Raw genomic sequence first — 23,601 nt, 5'->3', positions numbered from 1 at the left:
ATTTATTTTGCCTAAGTTTGTGTTCCTTTTTGTTTTCCTTATTTGAGCAAGACTTCCACTTTCTGAAGGAAGCTTTCTTGCCCCTCCAGTTGATTCCATAATCAACTTTTTTAGGGCACAGTCTATGCAAGTCTCATTGAAGTCATTATTACAGTGCTTCTTCCTTTGCATGTCTCTTTGCTTTTATTCTTCATCTTAATTAAAAGGGAGGAGGATGTGGCATGTGCCAAGTCCTGAGGACCAGATAGAGCAACCTAAATGAAATATGTGTAATGTTTCTTTCTTTTAGAGAGTTGGAAACAATATTCAGATTGTAGCCTCTGAAAGTATAGGAAAAGAAGTACAGAATTTGACACAGTGTACAGAAATTATTTGTGAGAATTTCTTGAGTAATTCAGTGGCCTGATAGGCATGTAATGACAAGCCAGAATTATTAGCATTCATTTCATTTCCCTGCTGCTTTATATTTTTAAGAAAAAAATCTCAAAATTGTTTACAACATATTAGAACATCAAATAAAGCAGTCCAGAATAAAACATTACCAAAGAAATACAAATAAAGTATAGTACATTCAAAGCAACATAATTAGCTGGAAACTAAAATATTATCTCGATGCTTTCAAAATAAAACATTACCAAAGGAAGTCAAATGTAAAATGCAAATGTTAAATATCATAACTAAGAATAAAGTATTATCATAAGCATAGAACATACTTGCTGCTTTTGCTACCAGTCCTGCCAATGGCAGGCCTTGGCTGTGGAATCACAGGCTCAGTGACCTGGGTCTGCCCTAAGAGACAGCCAAGATGTTCCCTGGTCTCTTCAGCATCCACAACTTTTGTAACTGGAGTCAGTCAGGGTCCCATCCTCCCAGGCCCTTCCAGAAGTTACTGCCAAGAATTCTGCAAACTATGGTTTACCAGAAGTGAGGAAGCATCCACTGCTAACATTGCACCCGTCCCCTCCTCCGTTTGCCACACTGTGAGGAAATAAACTAGAGCACTAGCAAGCCATTACTTGCAAACCAGGGCAGTAGATTTGAAACTTAATTCCACAACTTGTTTTCATGATTAAATTTGGTTGACCAAATTTAATTTAAGATGGTGGACCACTACCACCATCGTGACAAGCTGAAAGTTGATATTGTTTCCCTACAGAAATCATCAGGCTGCAGCACTAGACTGCAATTTCTGCATGCTCACTTGGGAGTGATCCTTCTAAATAAACATGTACAAGGCTGAGACTGTCAGACATTTAATGTGCTTGTTTTCTTATATTAAGTGATCAAATGACAAAACATGGCCTGTCTCATATTTTTCCATCGCTAAATACCCTATACTTTAATATTCAGACATTATTACATTTGAGAGATATAGTGGCATGGAGGCTTTAGTAGTGGCTGAGTAAATTCATGGAGGAAACTTCCATTATTTTGTGTATGTTTGGACTGTCACTCCTTGCACTACATTTGAGATTCAATCGCATTCTTTCTGTCCAATCTTAATTTCCAGAGGTCTTGAGTCAGGAACCATTTAGTTTTTACTCAGGCACATGAAATGTAACTGTGGTGGTTTTGGTTGTCTTTTAAAATAAAATCTAGCACAGTTCTATTTCACCCCTCCTATTTGTGGAAGGAATCATATGTGGGGTAGGAATGGGGTGGACTATAGAAAGAAATCTGTTTGATCTAAAACTTACAGCTTAACTTGTAAATTTTAAAGTGACAGGAAGACCAACAACTTCAGTCTTGTCTTTTTCTATTAAAATGTAATTAAAAATATTTTTGCATGTCTATAATAGGCAGAATAAAAATGCTATATACTAAAACAAACCAAAGGAGTTCCTACTCACACAATGCCTTCTGTTGTCACCTATGGCTTTCTTCATCATGTAAAATTGATCATTTCTCCCTCCCTCCCTCCCTCCCTCCCTCCCTCCCTCCCTCCCTCCCTCTCTATTCAAGATAAAGGGCTGTGTCTGTGCTTGTTTTGCTGATCCCATCTACCTTGCCAAGCACCACTCCTGCCGCCCCCCCCGCAAGTGTTAGAAACTGAGATATGAAAACCAGGAGCTAAATGGCACCTTAAACCTAGGTTATGGGCGCAACAACGGAATACCTAGGCACACTTTTTTATAACAAGAATACAAAGCTGAAAATGAATGAACTGCAGCTAAAATATTATGTTAATTTTTCACATGGTATATTCTTTCCCCTGCCCGCCCCCCAATATTTCTAAGAAGATCTGTTCTCCGGTCTTCAGAGAGTAGCTGGAAGTGGGGAGGCAGAAAAAGGTCCTCCTTTCCTTCCACTCTGCAGTTTCAATCTGAAATCTTAGGCGCAGTACTGCATCCAGAGCTCAGAAACTGCTTGCACTAATGAAATTCCCTATCGCAAAATGCGCCTAGAACAATGGGAGTTTCACATACTGCCTCCTCCTTATGACTCACAACCTCCCTGCTTCCCTTACACTACAGCGGTAGCCAATGTGGCAGTGAGTGTGGGGCTCCATTACTTTCCTGGCTTCCCAACACTATGGGCTCCATTGCTTAACAGGAAGGGGAGGAGCAAGGCATGGGGAGCTTGATGCATCATGCCAGAGCCAATCTGACTCTCCTGCCACCATGCAGCGCCCCAAACTCCTTGTGCCACATGCCTCCGCCTCTTAATAAGCAGGAGTGACTTGCAACTGCACAGCAGCTTCCTTCAGTGGTGGAGGGTTAGGAGGGAAGTGGCAGGTAGCCTCAGAGCAAGACTGGGAAGCAGTTGCTGGGGAGCTGCCCTAGCCTGTCTTCAGTGTTCCTCCATGGTTTGTTGGACTATTATGCCTCTCTTCACTGCCCCCAGCCCCTAAGGGAGGTAGTTTGGTGAGCTATTGCCACTCTGTAGTTCATAGCACCACCTGCCTGTGCTCAAGCAAATTTCGGTGTGGCAACATCCTTATGCAGACAATTTATAAAGGGTTAAAAAAAGGCATCATTGGGCAGGATATAACAGCTTGAATTCATGATGACTTTCAGGTCCACCTTGACTGACTGATTATATCACCTTGAGCTTGAGGTGGATTTTTATGTCTACTGCCAGTGCTGTATGGTTATTTATACATATTTTTCAACTCATACTGCCATGCTTTTTTGCAGTCTAGCTTTCTGTGTTCTTGTCAATTATTTATTCAATAACTGCTTTTTTTCTGTGTGATTTTGGATGCTTTGAAAGTGTGATTAATAAGGATTTAAAACTTCCCCATTGGTCGTTTCCTCATAATAGAAGATGATGTAATGTTCATGAAGTGTAATGACTACCCTATTTTTAAAAATAGTTAAAAGTTTACATGAATGTTGCCATATTAATTTTAGATATAATTTTAATTTTTCGCATACTCCCTCAGACCATGCTTTTATATTAGGTTAGGGAATAGTAGTGAAAATATCTATGTACATTGCTATTCCAATTTTATAATTCTTACTGAAATAGAAAGCAACCAATGGCCTTGGAATAATCTGTAGTTTATAGGAATAATGAAAACAATCCAAGAGTTCCCAGATGAGGCAATAGAAGAAAATGATCTGTTTCGTAGCTAACACAATGAAGCAATAATAGTATATACTCATTTTGAGATGAAACTTATTCCTCCTTCTCTTCAAGACTCAAAGCATGTTCAGTTATATGTTTGCATTGGGAAATATTACCCAAAGCAATTACAAATCTTTCATAGAGGCAGCAGGCAAGTTGAAGGAGTAATAATCATAAATGTGCATTATGACAAAAATAATAAAATCAAACAGAACTTGACAGGTTCAACTCCATTATGCGTTAAGCCTGAAATTCAGCATTTTGTACTGCATTATGTTTCTGGCATCCATAAAGGCAGCAACACAATAATCAGTGAGCATCCACATGCTGTGAATATGATCAGTTACCCCAGTGCTGAAAGATATTGAACAGCAAGAGGAGAAAATTTTGACTTTAGACATTGGCCCGTTTCATCCATCATGGTACTCCAAACTATGGTTTAACATAAACAAACAGGCATGGTTGGTGAACACTGCTCAGATCTCACCTGCCCCATTTCTCCCTATCCCAAGTCAGGAAGAAACAAATTAGTGCTGGCTTAATGCTACATGTGAACCACCACTTGTGCTTTGTTTGTCTCCAAATAAACCATGAGAGGAATCCAAGATTTCTTTTTGTTTGGGTTTCTTTTCTCCTGGCTTCAGAAAGGGAAGAGTGTGGCTAGTGTGATTTGAGCAACCCGCGCTAGCACACTTATTCATAGACACACCTTGGCTTAAAATACAAGACACAGCTTGGCTTACAACACAAGAATGGGCCATCTTTACACGTCTTTAGCTGCCAGGTGAAAACATTTCTCATTACCCAGGCCTTCGGCCACTAAATAATCTATGGCCTGTTAAATGTGTGTGGGGGCTGTATTGTGATAATTTTATTATTACGCTGAGTATTACGTTTTTATTATTAAGCTGCGTAAATTATGTTCTTAATGTTGTACACTGCCCTGGGATCTTTGGATAAAGTGCAGTGTATAAATTGAACAAATAAATGAAATAAATAAATGGCTTGCAAACTGAGATTTTCTGTACAACCAGCTCAAAATTACTGGGGTGGGGAGGCATAGTGGATACCTCACATCCATTACCTGGCTGTAGGCAGGTACACATCAGTTAATTGAGAACCACATTTTCAGCTTTAGTAAGAACAATTTCTCATTAGATAACCTTCATGATCTTCCTAGAATTATAATTACATCAAATGCCTTGAATGATTGGAAAGGAAGCAGGCACCAGACTTGGTCCAGGCATGTTTTTGTTTCCATTCTACTCTTTCTGGCCAGGTGGCTAATATGATGACCACTTGCAGGCAGACAGTGTTTTGTCTCTGCATAGAGATAAGATTCTCAGCCTCTAAATGTGCTGTGTATTGCCTCCCACATTTTGCACTTTTGAATGCTACTGATCAGTATTAAAAGGTAATGGTAGATGTGCTTGGGAGTTCATGATGTGCTGGTTTTTCACTGTATAAGGGATAAGACTTGTTAGCTAATACTTGTAAACCTAAAAGTCTCAATGTTTATTTTATTTTCCGCAAACATAATTTCAAAGCTAGAAACTTTAAGTTATTAAAACAATTATTATCAAACAGAAAATGTATATACCAATTCTTTTCAGAAATGTTGATTAGGAATTGTCATTCCACTGTTTCATTTTTGTTTTTTGTTTTTCAGAGATGCGAGATAAAATGAGGAAATGGAGGGAAGAGAACTATCGGAACAGTGAGCAGATAGTGGAAGTTGGAGAAGAATTAATTCATGAATATGCAGCTAAGCTTGGCGATGACAGTAGGTCAAAGCTGTTTCACGTCTCTTGCCGTCTTTATTCTGTGCAGCTGCTTTTATTATTACCTGATTGATTCTCCTATTACACCCTCAATATTATTTTTCTTTTACTTCACTTTTCTTGTGAATGCTGATGTATGGTACGCCCATAAAGCTCAACATCTGCCAGTTTTCCTGACTCTTGATCTGCTTTCCAACTTAAGGGTGTGGGCAGGGAGATGTATACCTAATCGGATGTATAGCCTGGCCCGCTAGTCATGCAAATACATTGGAGAGAACCCTTGGCCCAAGCATCCTTGGCCAAATTTCACTCATTGGTTGTCTTCACTCGTTTGAAGGATGGCTAAGTTTTGAAATGGAGACAGAAGGTTATTCCTGAAATTTAACCATAACTTCAGCTACGTGGAATCAATATAAGAGTTGCTTTTATTATAGCGTTGGGCATGAGAGTCTAGGGCGTGCCTGGATTTTCATTATATACAATAGCTCTACATCATTTGGGGGGATCGTAAGTGCACAATACTAATTCTCCCCAGACAGAAACTTGGCACAGAGTATTCTATACCAGAAGGGAATTGTTTAAAAAGAAAGTCACAATAATGCAATACCTCTTTTTATATAAGCACAGGATAAAGCATCAGAGTGTTTTATGGCAAGAAAACTGTATAAAGTTGACCAAGGCTCTTATGTAGGCAGGAAGGGAATAAGTATCAGTGATTTGTTTTTAATGAGCTCATTCTACTTTCTCTTTCTTTCCTTTCTATAACTTAGTTAACCTAATTCAGACAGTATGAGCAGTTCATTTTTGGCAAAGGTCTCAAAGATCAGAACGGGTGTACCCTTCTTTATTTAATTTTAGGAAGTTTTGGTCTCAGTAACACTGACATTATACAAAGAGAGAGAGGGGAGCAATATTTCTGAAATGGGTTCATTTCTTAGAACACTTGACCAGAGGTCTTTCATTTTGGGATGTTATCATAAGTTGTTACTAATATATCTCATAATGATGAACATTAGAATTTTTTTTTTCAGACAACAACTTAGTGGGGAAATTTTGTCCGTTCAGATGTTACTGAACTACAATGCCCATTAGCTCTAGCAAGCATGGCCAATGGCCAAGGATGGTGAGAGTTGTAGTTCAGCAACATCTGGAGGGCCAAAGATTCTCCAAACCTGGCTTCGGTGTACACCTGAAAGTTGCATATAATAGCATAGCACAGTCACTTTCTTATTTGGTTTTGAGATTTAAAATTTGAAGTGCCCAGGAAAACAGGCCTGCATATGTTGTCTCCCGAGTTTAATGTAAACACAGTGGGTGATAGAAAGGGCAGTGATCTCAACAGGAAAGTTGAGTGTGCTGTTTTTCATCGCCTTTCACTTTGTAAATTTATAAATGAAACATATTTACTTCACTCGTTTTGTCTTTTCGGAGAATCACTGACAACAGTAGATTCCCTAATTAATAGTGTTCGTATGATGTATATGAATGAATCCTCCATATGTTCCCTGGTGTCATATCCATTTTTGTTTCCAGAGGCTCTGTAGTTTCTATTCTAAGAAGGCAGCCTGATTTTAATCAAGAAGGCATAGAACATAATAGCCACACATTCACTGAAGTGGTAAAAGCCAAAATGAGAGTGATTGTTGTGTTGTCTGTGGAAAGTAGATTTTCATTGAGGGGCAATCTGTACCCTCCCAAACCTTTCGTTTTTACACAGAACAATTCTGAGTATGTGTGTATCACAGAAATTTGTACACTTGTTTATTTCATGTGCATGCCATTCCTCCTGAATGCCAAACACTCTGAGTATAATAGGGTAGTTTTATTTATTATTATTCATTGTCACTTACAAGAGAGCATTATATTACAGTATAATGTACAGCTTCAGTCAACGTGATACACTTTATTCATACAACCATTCATCCAGTCTCATTCACCACCCTCATCAGGCATATATGCAAAACTCAGTTTAAACATATGTACCCACCATAGTGCTGTATCTCCTTTACATTTCCCCCCTGCTTGTGCCACCACTGTCAAAATTGGAGCTATCTCTGGGAGCTACAAAAAATTGTTTGGGGTCCTGATCCAGCTCTCAGACCAGTGTTTAGCCATAATAATAATAATTTATTATTTCTACCCAGCCCAGCTGGCTGGGTTTCCCCAGCCACTCTGGGCGGCTTCCAACAAAACGCTAAAATACAATATTTATGCCATCCCTGACATAAAGGAAAAAATGGAGAAGAACGGAACACCAGAATTGGTGAAAGTGTCCCCTAAAAACTGTTGTTCTGCCAAACCCCAAAAGTGGTTTTTGAAATTGGGGGAGCTGTGAATCATTTCCATAGTTGGTTTGATATCATAAATAGCTATTCTGGTGTAGTAATATTGCATTGTAATATGGAACACTTTACAAAAATGCTTACGCAGCATAAGTGAACAGTATAGCTTTTAAAAGTGTTGAGTAGCACATATTAATTTTGAGCACTAATTATGACAGGTCCAGGTTTCTATAAGAAAAAAAGAGAATGTAATTTGTTTTAGGTGTTTTGAAGAACATACTGCCTCATTTCATATGACAGATGTATTTTTGTGTGTTTTCTAGTCTGGATAATATACGAGCAAGTGATGATTGCTGCATTGGACTGCAGTCGGGATGACTTGGCACTGGTAAGTAGTCCAGCTGACCTCTGCTGCAAATGTAATGGCTTGGAGCACTGCTTACCGCAAAGGATTCTCCCATTCTCTCCTCCTTGCTGCAGCTCCCTATGCCCCCTGAAAAGCTGCTCCTGAAGCTTGAGGTACCCTTTGGAATGGCATGGTGTGTAACATAGAGGGCTGCAGCAAGAGAGAGAATTGGTGAAATCTGAAGAGGCTGCCTTGAGTGAGAGGAAGCACCTTTTTAATTTACACAATGTGAAACTTTTCTGGGTAATTTTGTGGAGGTGCAAATAGGAGGTTCTGGATGGTCAGTTTATAGCACAATGTGCTTTTGGGGAGCTAGACAATCTCTCCCCCCCCCATTGTTTTTGTATTGCATTTTGTATTGCATTAGATACGTTGAAATTACTGAACTTAAATTAGTCATGTCCATTTACTTCAGTGGGTTTGCTTTGAGTAGGAGTCATGTTGAATACCACCCATGGTATTTCTCAGCATAGCTTTCCTTTCCCCCCACCACTAAGTTATGGCCTGGCATTTCTGTAGTAAGCTGCTTTTAAAAGTTTACTAATTTTAATTCTGTGCACTCTTCCTCTTCAGTGCTGGAGTGCATATTTTTCCTATTTATTTTTAAGAAACAACTAACAACTGTCATGTTCCTTCATGACAAATCTAGCTTCCATTTTATACTGATAAACTATTGCAGTTTAGGTCCTTCAGTGAGGCTAGCATGAACACAAGCATTATAGGAAAACAAATACTGAGATTTTTATTGTTTGTGTTAAATGAAATAATGCCTACACCAATATTTTGCTTATAATTATCACAGGTCTTTCAAAAGTTCAAAAAATATTTACAGCTACAGTACTTGGATACAAGCTGGGTGCCAAAATAATATGTTAGCTGCTATATTGTAAAGAAAATGTGTTGATACAGAATCTCAGTGTATGTCAACTTTTCAAATGATTGAAAGGAACCTCTCTCAATCTACTGAATTTTTTGTGCCATCTACAGTAAATGTTTTGCATGTGGGTTTCATTGCATAGCTGCTACGGAAATGTTTGTATTATGGAAATCCTTTTCATTTTGGTAAAAAAGGAGGAGACCTACAAACTAGGGAATTTGATACTTTTTCTCTAACCAGCAACTTCTGGTGAAAGAGCCATGTAAATGTTCAAATTACGTATACAGAATTTTCTTGCTGAAACTTTGTTCCTTAGTTTGGCAGTGGATGTGAGCTCAAGGAAAAGTATAAAGGGAATGCAAGAAAAAGATCATTTATGAATTTGTAAGCTAATTGTAATTTCAAGAATAAGAGAGTTGTTTTTCTTTATCAATACCTTATGAACACAGTTTTGGAACAGTTTTATTATATTAGAATATCTCATTCTGATATTTCAAATATGACTGGGTTTGTAGAAAGTGAGATGCAGTTAACATCACTGTTCGTTCAGGAGATCTTGCCAGTATCACCCAATAAAAAGAAAGCCATGATAGAATCATGGAGTTGGAAGGGGCTTGTAAGCCATCTGTTTCACTCCTTCCTTGAAGAGAGAAATCCAGAGCTAGAGCAACCTAGCTATTCAACCTTTGCTTGAAGACTTATGGTGGGATAGAGCCCATTCCCTAGGTATGGTTCTACTGCCATAAAACTCTTACTGTTAAGAGTTTCCTAATTTTCAACCGAAATCTGTCCTACCAGCTGTATATAGAGCAAGATGTGGAGAATGATAAGCATGTTTTACAACATAAAGGGTTTTTTAGAAGGGGGACCCTTTTGTATTGCATCACTTCACCCATGCACTCATATCCTTTCTGTCTTCAGTGGAAACCACTTTTGAAATATTTCAAATAAACTAGGACAGTGTTTTTGTGTATATGTAAACTGAGTTCAAGATGGCCTGAGGTGATAGTAAAGGAAGTAGGTTTATTTTTCTTTGAAACTCACAGTTTAATAAAGTAAAATAGCTTTCTAAATCAAAAGTAGTTGGTCTTCTTGTAATTCGAACCTAGAAATGAACCAAATCAAACAGTCTCTGATTGCTTCAGGGGCAGTGGGTCTGTCCATGATGGAAGGCTGTTTGATCCAGTTGGGACTCTGGCGATTTTCACATACTCACCATAATCCTTGCAATTCCCATTCTCTCACACACACTCCTCAAGGGCAGAGCGGTGGGGGAAGCCTCACTCTCCGTGTTCTGCTGATGGAGTCCTCTGCTGGATCAAGGAGCCATCCATCAATAGTGGGTCAGCGTGGGATACAACTCAGTTGGCTTCAAGCCACAAAGGGCACTTTGGCTTCCAAATAATGCCACCAGGTTTAATAGCACCCAAACTATGAATCTGATATTTTAGGGATAGTGTAACCCCTTGATGCTTTTGAATTATGGCGCTGAAGGAGACTCTTGAGAGTCCCATGGACTGCAAGAAGATCAAACCTATCCATTCTGAAGGAAATCAGCCCTGAGTGCTCACTGGAAGGACAGATCCTGAAGCTGAGGCTCCCAATACTTTGGCTACCTCATGAGAAGAGAAGACTCCCTGGAAAAGACCCTGATGTTGGGAAAGATGGAGGGCACAAGGAGAAGGGGGCGAGAGAGGACGAGATGGTTGGATAGTGTTCTCGAAGCTACCAGCATGTGTTTGACCAAACTGCGGGACGCAGTGGAAGACAGGAGTGCCTGGCGTGCTCTGGTCCATGGGGTCACGAAGAGTTGGACACGATTAAACGACTAAACAACAACAACAAACCCCAGAATGAGCATCATTCCCTCCCCCACTGCAGTTTCAGCTTATTGTCCCCCAACTGGTCCATTGCTGATTGCAGGCAGTAATTGAGCACATCTGCAGCTTCATCTGGATATGATAAAATAAATACTGATGACACCTCACCCAGCATCTTCTTTTGATAGTATCAGGACAAAATGGAGTCTTGTGGATCACCATAGTGTGATCCTATACTATTGAAGAGTAGTAATATTTTAGGTACCAACTTCTGGAACTGATTGTCAAGATAGGGACAGAAGCCTGCAGTGCAATGCCTCCAGTTCTGACCCCAGATGGTTCGTCCAGAGGGGATACCATGGTTACTGGTATCAAAGGCTGCTGAGAAGGCCAGGGGAATCAACATGGTTGCATGTTGTGCACTCTCACCTGGAATAACAGTTGCCAAAGGTAGTGTTGTACCAAACCCTAACGTGAAATCATATCTAAATAACCTGCTTCATCCAAGAGGCCTTAGAGTTGTATGACCACCATCCACTGGAACACTTTATCACAGAAAGGCATATTGGTAACTAATTGGTATTTGGTACGGTTGTCTGGGTCTGGTGGGCCCTTCTCCAAGAATGGTTGCTCAAATTCTTCTTTAACATGCAGCTCACAGCGAATCACAAACCCCAGGACCCAACCAGCCAGCCGACCCAACCTTGGTTGCTCTTATAAGTCAAGGTGGGTGAGGATTAATCCTAGAAAGTTTTGCTGTAAGGGTGCCAGCATAAAGTAGTTACCTTCAAAATCATCCTTAGTTCCCTGTGGCTTCATAGGGTCAACAAGAAAGTTTGAAGGCAGAAAGTTGCATTAAACTTCTGTGTTGCGCTGATGGTTATCATGTTTTAATATGTGGTAGTGAAGTTATCTGAAATTTTTTAGAACACATAATAAAAATAGATATGAAGAACATTTCTCTTCGTTTTACTGAAGGGTTTCCTAAAGGAACCAACAAACAAATTCACACCTGTTGTTTTTTAAAAAAAACACACTAATAATTGCTGCAGTAGTTTTAAGTTTGAACTTCTGGCCCCAAAGTGTCCTATAAGAAACACAGCATGATGCAAGCACTGTGACTATTTGGTCTCCACACTGAAAACAGTTTAAAGGCTTAATGAAAACTTATGATTTTTATTGTTCCACATACTTAGTTGAAAGGACATTCAAAATAGCCATAATTCTGACTAATCTTTTGCCACAGCTGCAGGCACCTGATACCAGAATGGGGTTTGCACTCTTAACTTCCTGACTAGGAAACTCAACAAATTTGAGGCTTCTGTTATGAAAAAATAGGTGCCATTGGTTCCAGATGAAGTGTTTTGCAATTTTTATTGGCTATTCATCGTAGTTTTTAGGACTGTTTCTACATAGCTTGTTGCAGTATCTATCTCCCTCCATGCATGACCTTAGTTCACAAATAAAGATCCTTCGTTTGATAGACAGTGGCAAAAGAGCACACCATGAGGTCAAATTCACGGCTGCTTGGGACAGCCACCTGCAATACTTGTGTGTGAAAAGATAGTGTCTGCATTTTCTTTGCCTTAAATGAAAGTAGGACCTTGTCTGCAGTTTCCTTTAATATTTATTATTCATTTCCTTTCTGGCTGCCCTCCCCCTTAAATGAGAAAATAGAATAGAAGGGGGGAAAGTAGGAAAGTCTGTCCTGAGTTTGGGCTACCTTAGTTAAATACAATTTGTGCAGGGTCTGAAACCATGCTTCTTAGAATACTCGAATGTGCCCATTTTAGAGCATTGACACAAAGTGTATACCAAAGGAGACAATAAGCTAGAGGGGAATATCCAACACGACACCTTCTAGATGTCGTTGGACTTCGCTTCCCCTCATCACTGACCATTTGCTGTGTTGGCTGGGGCTGTTGGGAGTTGGGAGTTCCAACATTAAACAGAGTATCACAATTGCTACCCCTAGAGTTGATTTGCAAGGAACACTTCCTTCTTTGTTATTACAAAAACTTTGATACACGTTCTTGTTACCTTTATTGGCTATTGCCTTCTATCACCTTCCTTTGGTACATCATGATTGCTTCATCACTGTTCAAAACAGTAATAAACTGTTCAAAAGTCACTTTCTAGGTTGTAGATTTAGTCAATTAAAGGCTTAATTTCTCTGCAATGCATAACTCTCCACAGGAGTGCAAATTGCATTATGTGGTTGAAGCTCAAAAGAATTACCTTGTTTATAAATTGTAGGGTTGTTTGGGAGTGGGGTGTCTTTTTTTTTACTGACTACAGGATATTTTTGTAGCATGAAACCTGGGTTCTGTCTATGTGTCCTGGTATCTCTCAAAACATTGCTGAAGAAGTGTTGATATGGTACTTTAGTGTTGTGTTAAGCGAGACTGCTGCCAAATGAGCTTCTCAGTTACTGTTCTCAAATAAACATCACTCAGATTTTGGTTTCCAACTTGAAAGAAAACTGTGTGTTTTTCCTCCCCCTTTTTCTTTGTGTTATTCTTAAAAATACAGTTTTGTCTTCAAGAGCTAAGACGGCAATTCCCTGGGAGCCATAGAGTTAAGCGGTTAACAGGCATGAGATTTGAAGCCATGGAGAGGTAACTAAATTTTAAAAAATCTTTTCCAGACACTGCATTAAAAAAAAATCTGCCACAATCAACATTTCTGTGAAGGGAGTAAATTCTGTGCACATGGAGATAGGGTTGTCACTTGTATACAAATAAACTTTAGCATGGAAATATTTTCGAGAATTTGATATAGTTGTTACATAAGATACTTTTAAAAATTGCTGTATATAGTTTCTAAAATGTATTAATCACCTTAGACTACAATACCACAGTCACTTTCTTTCAGTGGTGTTCCTTCTTCATAAGATAATTTGATCTACTCCAGTGTAGATTTGGAATATTGGGGATTCATGTTTCTTTCTAAATAAGTCTCTCTACTTTAGATTTTACAGAAGCAGTTGAAAGCAGACATTTCTGATAGTGAAATAAATGGGACACTAAAGGGACTCTTAGCTTCACATAATTATAATCATAAACAGGTCCTCAGTATTTTAAATCTGTTGCCCAGATTTGGGCCACAAAATTCATTAAAATGTTTCTGGAGATGACAGTGGTATGTGTGAGAGAGACAAGCTTGATAAAAGGTGGGGTGTGAGAGAGAAGTTGAGACCTCTTAAAGTCATTTTTTAATTGTTGTTGGCATCTGTCTGGCCTGAGAAACCATAGAGAGCACCTCCGGGAGTGAAGTCAAGCTGCTGGAAAATCACAGCGCCTGCTGTGGCTGCAGAGAGCAGTAACTTGTAACTGCTGCCTCTCACATTGTTTTTGCTACTTTAGCAGCACCACAGTGACCTCTCTGCAGGTTGCAAGCCTGGGCAGTGTGTATGGAGGTATTGGGCAACAAGACTCTCTTCTTGGCTTTCTTTATGTGTTCCAAAGGAAAGCAAGCAATACATTGGGCTCCAACTTGGCTGCAGGAGTTGATGGAAGCAGGCCATACAAGATGCCACCCAACCGTCTTAGGGACTCCACTCCCGATTTGTGTAGGGTTTACTCTTTAGGCTTTTCTTCTCCCAAAGATGTCCCACAAGGCAGCAGGTAGCATTCCCATCAGGAAATGTAAATTTTATGTACTGGAGGTAAAATAGAATGTAAGCATGTGACATGGCTGCCTGCTTTCCTGCAAGCTGGAGTTCCCCACGCCCCAGTGTTGTCTTTAATACTGGGTCTGGAATATGGCAAGGGAAAGCATTTGAAAATGTGACATATGTTTCAAGGCTGTTCTTTGAAAGGATTATCGGTACAAGCGAGAATATTCTGGTGATGAAGAGAAGCCATGCTTCAGGGACAGAGTGGGCCAGAATCAACTTATTTGTTCTGCTAGCGGAAACCAGAGCAAGGACTCCCATGAGTGTAACAGGGCTTTCTTAGCTCTCCTCCCTAGTCTTCTTATCACTATATTGAATTCCACCCAAAGTTTCAGTTTAAATTATTGGCATCTCTGTGAGAAGGGCTTTCTAAATTTTGCAGAGTGACTGCTAATCAGAGTATATAGTACTGACTGAGTGGATCCTTTGTGTGATCCAGAATCTTGAAGCTCTTGCCTTTGTTGTCTTGGCCAGAAAGTAAAGCTGATGATAAAAGTATATTTTTATTTATTTTTAAGATTCATAGCCCATTACTTTGAAATCAAATGATGTTCAAGACAGCTTAGAACAGTTTTTCAGTAATGGAAAACAAGAAACAAACCCACCCATGGAGTTACATCATCATTATCATTTTAGTTGTATCCTGCCTTCCCATAGTTAAAAACGGTGCTGAAGGCAGCTTACAGCATGAAAGGATTTACGTAATTATAAATATAACAAAAGTAATCACAAACAATACAGAAAACACATTGAAAAGTACAACCAAATTTGAACGCAATGAGTAAGGTGTTGAACAGAGTTTACCATCCAGGTTGAATCACGTGCAATGATTCGCACATGCAGAGGGGTGAGTTTTGAATCTTGAATATATTTCTATTCAGTTTAATGGAACCTGGTGTGCACCAGTTGTGTCCCCGTGCGTCTTTTGCTGGGTTGGGGGTGCAAGGCTCTATATGGAGTTGCTAGAGCTCTGATGAATTAAGCTGCAATTATTTTGTTTGTGCCTTATAACAGGTATGATGATGCAATCCAGCTATATGACAGGATTTTACAAGAAGATTCAACTAATACTGTAAGTTGAACAGATAAATGACATTTGAGTTGCATACTTCCTGCCAGTACTGTTGAACCTCCTGGGTTAATATCTGGGAAATATCTGAATTTAATATATTTCTTCGATAGTGTACTGAGTTTATATCAATGTTTCTCACCTGTACCAATATATGTAGCACATTTCAGAAGGCAAATTAAAGAACAACAATAGTTCAGTGTATTCTTTTTCAACTCTTTTGAAGTTTCCAGTTTGCAATTTTGAATTGTTATTTTTTTGTGAGAGGGAAGTGAAGTAGGTCTGCACAGTTTGCTGAAACAAGTAGAAAAAGTGTTGTCATGTTTCCCAATCAGAGATTAAAATGAGTTTCAATTTCCATGGCAAATAACTGAAAATCTGGCCTGGATCTAGAGATACCCTTCCAATCTCAGAAGGGCCTTTCATCCAGCAGTGTTCAACAGAGGTGAGTGAAATGGGAAATAGTTCTCACTATCCTTCTCGCTTCCCCACCATAGTCTGGACTGAATGACTGGAGAACATTCAAAAACAGTGTGAGAGGTAGTACATGGGTGTATAGTGAGGACGGTGAATCGATGAAAATTGTCTCCTTTCTGTTTGTTCATGGAAGGCCACCTTTGGCTCCAACCCTTTGTTCTCAGGAGTCTATCTGACTAATTTTCATGTTCAGTTTAATTTAAATGGGCCCAGCCTTCAGTTTAATATAAATAGTCATAGCCTTCCATTTTATAAGTGGATTAGAGAAGACAAGGTATGTATTTATTTTTAGCTTTTAGGGCTAGTCCTTCTAATGAAGGTGATAAAATGTGTACTCATGCTCATTTTACCTGTCCATGTTAACTGTAAAATGTTTCCTGGAAAACTTTAGCACTGAACGTTGGTAACTTGAATTGGAGACTTGATTGCCATGTTCTTGGATTAGCTGTAAATGAAGAGACAACTTTATAGGGCCAGTTATTGTTTGAAAGGTTGAAATCATGCTTTCCTATTACTAGATTGGAGGTTTAAATGTGAGTTTTATTTAACCATATTTTTTCCCTTTCTGAGTTGAGACAGAGAAGCAGCTGTAAATTAAAGACAGTGGGTTGATTGGAACTTTACTCATGTAGCATTGGTATTAAAAATCTTTATTGGTTTGGGAGGAAAAAAATGGATCTAAATAATTTTGTTAGCTGAAAATAAATGGTCCAAATTGCAGACAGCTTTGTAGCCTTTTTAAAACAAGTCCAGCTGAACATGGTGAACCAAAAGTAGTAATTTTGATGAAAAGCAAAACTCCATTCAGTGCATTCTTAATATGAGTAGTTGTCATATTGGGGCCAGTTGAAAATATTGTTTAATTTGAATTCATGCATTATGCCAGTTGCTTTGTATAGAGAACATGATTTTTTAATAGTCCAGGGAGATAGGTAATACGGAAATGCATTCACATGCTGGATACAAGGTTGTAAAAAATTATTTTTTCATACTATGTGTTGTGACAGATATCTAATGAAGCCTCCAATAAACAATAAGATATAATGCCTCTGGAAACATTTTTAAAATGACACTGTTCATTTCACGCCCATCTTTGTACTTTTATATTATTTCTGCTGACTATGAATCCTCTCTTACTGTTTCCAAAAGCATCCTAAATTTGCCAGACAGTAATTCTGAAAAGAGTACTATTACATATTGAAATATTAGAACATCTGATTACTTGCATTTCTTACGCTTCTTAAAATTTGTACAATGTTGAGGAAATTCCTATTCTTTAGGTACTGGCTAGTTTGATTTTTGTATTCTAAAGAATGAAGGTTAAGTAGAAAGTTTTGATAAATTGTCAGGTATTGGAGTTGTTTATATGTCATCTACCTGTTAATTATTTCCATGTGCACATATGGCTGCTGTAGGAAAATAAATGCTTCATGGTTTTAAACTGAAACTATTGCTGAGTTTGTCTTGGCACTAACTTGAGCTTAAAGCAGTCTCTTCTGGTGTGCTGACACATGGAGTTGCTTAGATATATTAAACATTTTCTCTTGTTTGGCAAGTGAAACATAGACTTTTGTTCACATAAGTCATGTAAAAATCATGCATTGCAGGAGCTGACAGTTTGAAACAGGAAAGATAGGGGCTGCACAAGGATTAAAAACAACTTTAATATCCAACAGCTTTTTCCATTAGGGTACAGAGAGTTGTAAACTAGGTTATGTAATAGAAAAGTGCATCCTAGCGCCAGTCATTATTGCATTCTACAGCTATGAAATGAAGATGGGAGCAAACATTTTAACATTCGTTAAAGACTTCAGTTTCTAAATTAATATGAAAGGGTCATTTAAAACCCTAAATTAAAAATGAGGCACTTGAAAGTCATAGTTCAGGTGCTATGCAAGGACCATGTAGCCTTGACATGTGGTGAAAAAACAGTTGTGAGCAATATGTCTTATGTATGTCCAGGTTCTGTTATAGTCCATTAGCTTCAGCCAGTTGAATCCTTGGAAAGGAATTCATCTCTTCCTCCAAGCTCTTGATGTGCGTCTTTTAGATTTCCAGTTTGAAAATTCACTGCACCAAGAGCGTGCTCCAAAAAGTGATCCTGAGTTACTGGAAAAAAGCAGATGAAGTTGGGTTCTGAAAGTCAGTCATATCAGGAGAAACTGAGTGAGTGAGAGGAAATGAGTGCAGCATTTGGTTTCCCATATCTCCTGGTCTTAGGGATTTTAAACTTCTGGAAACGAGTTATTGCTTCCTACCTCCCTAAAAAGTTTCAGTCATTTCAGTTAGAGAAAATCTTTCAATGTTGTGTACCCATCATAATGCATGGATCAACAAAAAGGAGGTGGTAATCCTTTAAAATGTTTATTTACTATACTAAAACGTGGAAGTCCTAGCACTGTGTGTTACATATACTGCTGTGTTTCAGGCTTTTTTATGCTTAACACTGGTTTTCTGACATGCTAATAATTTTAGTAAATTGAGAAGTATTCAAGTCTCAGTTGTGCTCTCCAGTGTTCTGCAAATTCATTGCTTTACATATTCGTTTTTGGAACAGTTAACATATAAAGAAGAAGCACTTGTATAATATATTTTTATAATTAAGGCATAATAAAGATTCTGAGTAAAAGGAAATCATACTCTTTCAAAATGTTCTTTGCTTTGTTTCTCTCACAAAGCAAGGAGGACAGATGATTTTTAAATATATATATATATAAAACAGATAAAATTAAGACTCCTCCCGGTCTTAATTAATGGCATTAATGTATGAAGCAAGTATGTTATTTCATAGTTTGGGACTTTGCAAATAAGAGGGAGTAAGTATGATAATCTTTTAAAAGTCCAGAATCAAATATGTGTTAGATTCAGATGTACATGCATATTAAACTTCAGTATTGTAACCTGAGTATGTTAAAATGTAGACTGACTGTTTCAGCTATTGCTTTTTGATGTTCCTTTGGTGAACCTACTTGCTTTTTATTTCAAATGTTGGTCACAGGAAAGATACTGGTCAGTGGGTGCTGAACACGGAAATTTTGTCCAAATTGTATAACAAAAATGATTGCAATAAGCCTAAAATGGTCAATGTCTGTATTAAGACATTTATCCAAAGATCTCAGGGTGGTTCACAGCATAAAGATACAAGTGATCAGGAATCTCTACCCTGTCACCATTAATGTCAAGCAAATGTACTTTTACTGACCTGTCCACAACCACCAGTGCAGTGACGCCAACAGTGGCTGTGATGTGCCGTGGTACTGCTTTACATTGGAGTTGGGCTCTTTGATTTTATGAGCTACTATGCCATCATCATGCATACAAGTACATGTGTGATCTGTGTTCCATGCCAAGGAGCTTTCTTCCTTTGGCAACACTTATTTTTAATACACGGCTCCTGGAGGTTTGCCATGAAACTATTGAGTCCAAAGTAAAAAAATTCCACACCCCACCATAATGGTATCTTCCTTAACATTACAGAGATCCAGAGGAATCCAGTGTTCCATCTTTGGAGAAATAACTTAATCTTCACTTTAAAAAGCAATGTTATGAGCAACGTTAAGGATTACAGGTTTACATATTTTCTGCTTTGTTTTGTGTGTTTTTTCTTTTAAATTCAATCTAAAATGTTGCAGAGTTCTTTCTCATGAAAGTCATCACCTTCAAAATCCCCTCCTGGTAAAAGCTCATTCCAAATTTAGTGTCAGTTTCTCTTGTTAATCAAATGCAGAAGTTGACACATGTTCAAATCCTCACTTCACTTTGAGTCTACTTAATGCTATTTTTTTTAAAAAAAGAATCATGACAAATGGAGGATTAGTTCTTGAGCCAAATTGGGGATTATTGGCCTTTTTTAAACGAATAGTTTGGAATGGTTCATTGTTTAATAAAGAAATATGGGATATACTAAAGCACCTTGGCTCATTTGATACTAATTATAGCATAAGTGTTCCTTTAAGATGACCTATATCTTTCCATTAAGAATGATGGCTTTACAGAGCCAGCCAGTAATCTCTGTAGGGTTTTGTTCTGAATGCTGGGAAATGGATAGGGGGAAATTCTATGTCACCAGTTCTGCACGGTCAAGCAAAACGGATCTGGTTGCAGACACATTTTGACCAGGTCCTGAAGTACATTTTTAATGAAAAGCGGGGGCGGGGGGGAATCCTCTTGTATGTCAGACTAGTTCTCAAGAATCTCTTGTTTTGAGATGAATTCCAAATACTTTTACAGACACATTCTAGCTTATTGAAGTGAATCATTTTCTCACTTTCCTACCCACCTAGTGAAGAATACTATCTGAATACTTTTCCGCTGGTGGCAATTCCATGAATCAGTTGTCATACAATTAGAGATGAATGGGTTTCCCGTTTCTGGTTATTTTTAAAATATATATTGTTCTACATTTAATGCAACAGGTAATGGAATACGTAGTAGGACAGAAATAATAGTTTCTGTTGGAATGATTAGAAGATAGACAGGTTTGATCTCCACAAGAATTTCTGCAGGTTTTAAAAATTTATGTGAAGCTTGAGTTAAACAGTACTGACTTTGCTTGAAAAGACTATAGACAGTCGAGGTTGGAGCAAGTCTGCTAAGTAAATTGCATCACCTAAATATCATCTTAAGTATTCCAAACAGTTTTAGCTAAATTCATTATACTACTGGAATAGGATAAAAAGCCTGTTCTTCAAACCACCATCAGTAAGCCAAGAACAAACCTTGGCTATAGGTTCAGACATAACACTAAGCAAGGGATTATGGTTTGTTTCTCCCCAGCATTAGTGGGGAGGAGTAAAGTGGGTGTGATTGGCTCGTGAATGACCAACTGTTAACTGTGATTTATTGTGATGTCTGAATGCTGCCAGTTTGTATGTCCTATAATATAGGAACAGTAGGTTGTGCTTTCTCTTTTAAGTATGGATTGTGCAAAGAATACTGAACTGTAGTTCACATCAGACCTTTTATGCGTGTTTGTGTGTGTAGGGAGGGAGAGAGCGAGAATAGTTATGGCTTTTTCAATACAGCAGTTAGTTTTTATTTTGGAAATTGCAGTGTATGAAATAGCTTTGATTCTCTAAACCTGCCAGTCAATTCCATGTTTTTACAACTAGAGGGTATCCATTCTTCCATTAGGGATGGTGGGTAGTATAATAGGATGGGGCACAAACCATTTTATGTCTGTTTCTGGCAGTATACCTATAAGCAGTCAGGGCTCTAGATGTTTGGGGCTATGATCTGACTTGGATTGTTGAAGGAGATGAACGGCGTCACATATTTAGGGGGGTGTAATAAATGCCTGATTACTGTGGAGTCTCTTCAAACTGGCGATATGCAAGTCAGTTGGCCAAGCACAGAAAGGTATTTTAAGTTATAACAACAGAAGATCTATCAAGTTCAGAATTTCACAAAGTTTCAAAGAAAAGCCCCTTCAATAAGAACATAACATGGGCTTTCATTATAGACAATGTAACTTAATATATCGCTATCTAATGCAAATAGACAATATACCGGTAACTTTAATATATTGATATATAGCAGTAGTGTTTCTCTACTCAAAACATATTTTTAAGGGGTGTTTTTTAAAAATTTATTTTTGAGGGGATTGAGACTGCTGAAAGAAGTGGGGTATTGAACAATTAAAATTCCTGGAGTTCACGAAAGTTGCTTGGTTGTAGAGCAAGGAATTCCATCTACTGCATGATACAGGTGACCTTAGAACCTGGTATTACACACTCTCGACCAAACTTTGTACTCCTCTGATGTGATCAAATGTCAGCTAGGAGTTCGTGCAAGATAATGATCAGTTTATACATGTGCTCTAGAAAAGGATATAAGGTTTCCCTTAGCAGGAGGGCTTAGGGGTCTGAATGGCTTCTGTTGTGTGGGAATTCTGTGGTTTACAAATAGAGCAGCAGCCGCTGGAAAGTCTGATTCCAAACCATTTGAGGAGGCCCTCCTTGTGTGTTTCTGAAGGAATGGCATTCAGAGGTGGAAAGAAAGAACCCCTCTCATGGTAATGAACTGTCAGCTCCGCGGCTGTAAGTGAAGTCAGTTTTTTAAAAGCTGGATCAGTTGGCTCAGTAATTTGCCTGATGGCTTATGTTCCCAGACTAAAGTTTTAGGGTGTGACTCTTTGTTTCCCTATTATGAAGTTGTTAATTTGATGAAATAGCTGCCCGGTAACTTGAAGGTGAAATAGTTGTGTTAGGGAAACTGAAATGTTACAAAATTTTGTGTACTGTCAGAAAACCTTCGTACAGCATTGTTGTCATTTGCACCATGCAGAGGCAGCTTCAGCGAACCAAGACGTCTATTTAGTTATGTAATGCTACTTTAAATATAATACTTTTTTTCAAACCTGGGGGAAATTGTAGTGAAATGTCCTCAGTGCCTGGCTATCCCTGAGACACAGCACAAGAACTGATAGGATGGCAGACCTTGGACTGCATAAAGATTAGCATCCCCTGCTGCGTTGTAATTATCAGAATCTGGACAGTCACTTATTTGGCTGAAATGATTCCATACAGTTTTCACACGAAAAGTAAAACCTACGCAATGTGACAGCAAGAAGTTTTTAAATCTCTCAGCAGGATGTCATAGGGTATATTTATAAACTCCAGCTGAGCAGTTGCTCTGCAGTGGAATTCCTCCGGCATTGAGATAATAATTTGCACAGTCAAATTGCCTGCTTCACAAAAACCCAGGGAATTATGAGCACATAATCCTCTGTTAATGTCAACCCACAGGCAGCAAGAAAGCGTAAGATTGCCATTCGAAAAGCCCAGGGGAAAAATGCAGAAGCCATCCGAGAGTTGAATGAGTATCTGGAACAGTGAGTGTTTTATAAGAATACGTATTGTGTTTTGCTATTCTGATAAATCTTTTTTAATTAAAATGGAATTTACATTTGATTTACTACTTTTTCTTCCCTGCTGTTCATTTTGCAGAATTCTCCATGTTTTGTTTTGTTTTTAGATTTGTTGGTGACCAAGAAGCCTGGCATGAACTCGCAGAACTTTACATCAATGAACATGAGTAAGTTATTTGCGAAGCCTAAAACTAAGGGTGTGGTTTTTTTTATGTATAAGGAAGAAACTAGTAACTAAGGCATCTGTTGGAAAATAAACAATTTCATTTTAGTAGGATAAGCAATATCCTAAGTAGCCTTTTGTGGCTGCCAGGTCCCTTTATTTTCTTTTTTATTTAAATGACAGAAAATTGTTTTTGTGTTTGTTTTAATAGTGATGGGAATAAATTTCACCTAGTAGGTGAAACTGTCGGGGGGGGGGGACAGCTACAGACAGCTAGGGCTGACAGGTTAGCAACATTACTTAAATTGTTTTATGCTCTATATTTAAGGAGTGGCATGCATGAACTGCATGTAAGGTTTAGGCATTTTCTTCTTTGAGGAATCATACTAATGATATGGTTTGAAAGTCTACTCTAGTGCTTTCTTCATAATCTGCAAGTTTAAAATGGGTATTTGCTCTCCTGGGTAAAAGACACCATGCAGTCAAGAATGTTGAGTGTTGGACGAACTTTCTTATTGGATATTTAATGTTTTTGTTAGCTTTTTATTGCTTTAGTGACAAGAGGAAATCCCAGTGTGAGTGGATTAGCTCAAAGCCTTAGTTCAAGTTTTC

At 38.4% G+C, this 23,601-nt stretch overlaps 1 protein-coding gene across 1 annotated transcript in view; it reads left to right on the top strand.

The window, feature by feature from the left end:
* Positions 1-23,601, top strand: part of EMC2 (ER membrane protein complex subunit 2) — a 41,806-nt gene that overhangs the window by 4,958 nt on the left and 13,247 nt on the right. The window contains exons 2-7 of the mRNA XM_053395437.1: positions 5,240-5,353; positions 7,957-8,021; positions 13,269-13,354; positions 15,427-15,484; positions 22,705-22,790; positions 22,934-22,993. Coding sequence (XP_053251412.1) covers positions 5,240-5,353; positions 7,957-8,021; positions 13,269-13,354; positions 15,427-15,484; positions 22,705-22,790; positions 22,934-22,993 — 469 coding nt within the window. The remainder of the gene's footprint in view (positions 1-5,239; positions 5,354-7,956; positions 8,022-13,268; positions 13,355-15,426; positions 15,485-22,704; positions 22,791-22,933; positions 22,994-23,601) is intronic.

Source organism: Podarcis raffonei, chromosome 7 (assembly GCF_027172205.1).
Source record: "Podarcis raffonei isolate rPodRaf1 chromosome 7, rPodRaf1.pri, whole genome shotgun sequence".
In the NCBI taxonomy this organism is placed as follows: Eukaryota; Metazoa; Chordata; class Lepidosauria; order Squamata; family Lacertidae; genus Podarcis; species Podarcis raffonei.
The sequence above is the reverse complement of the archived record's forward strand: the minus strand, read 5'-3'. Positions and strand labels throughout refer to the sequence as shown.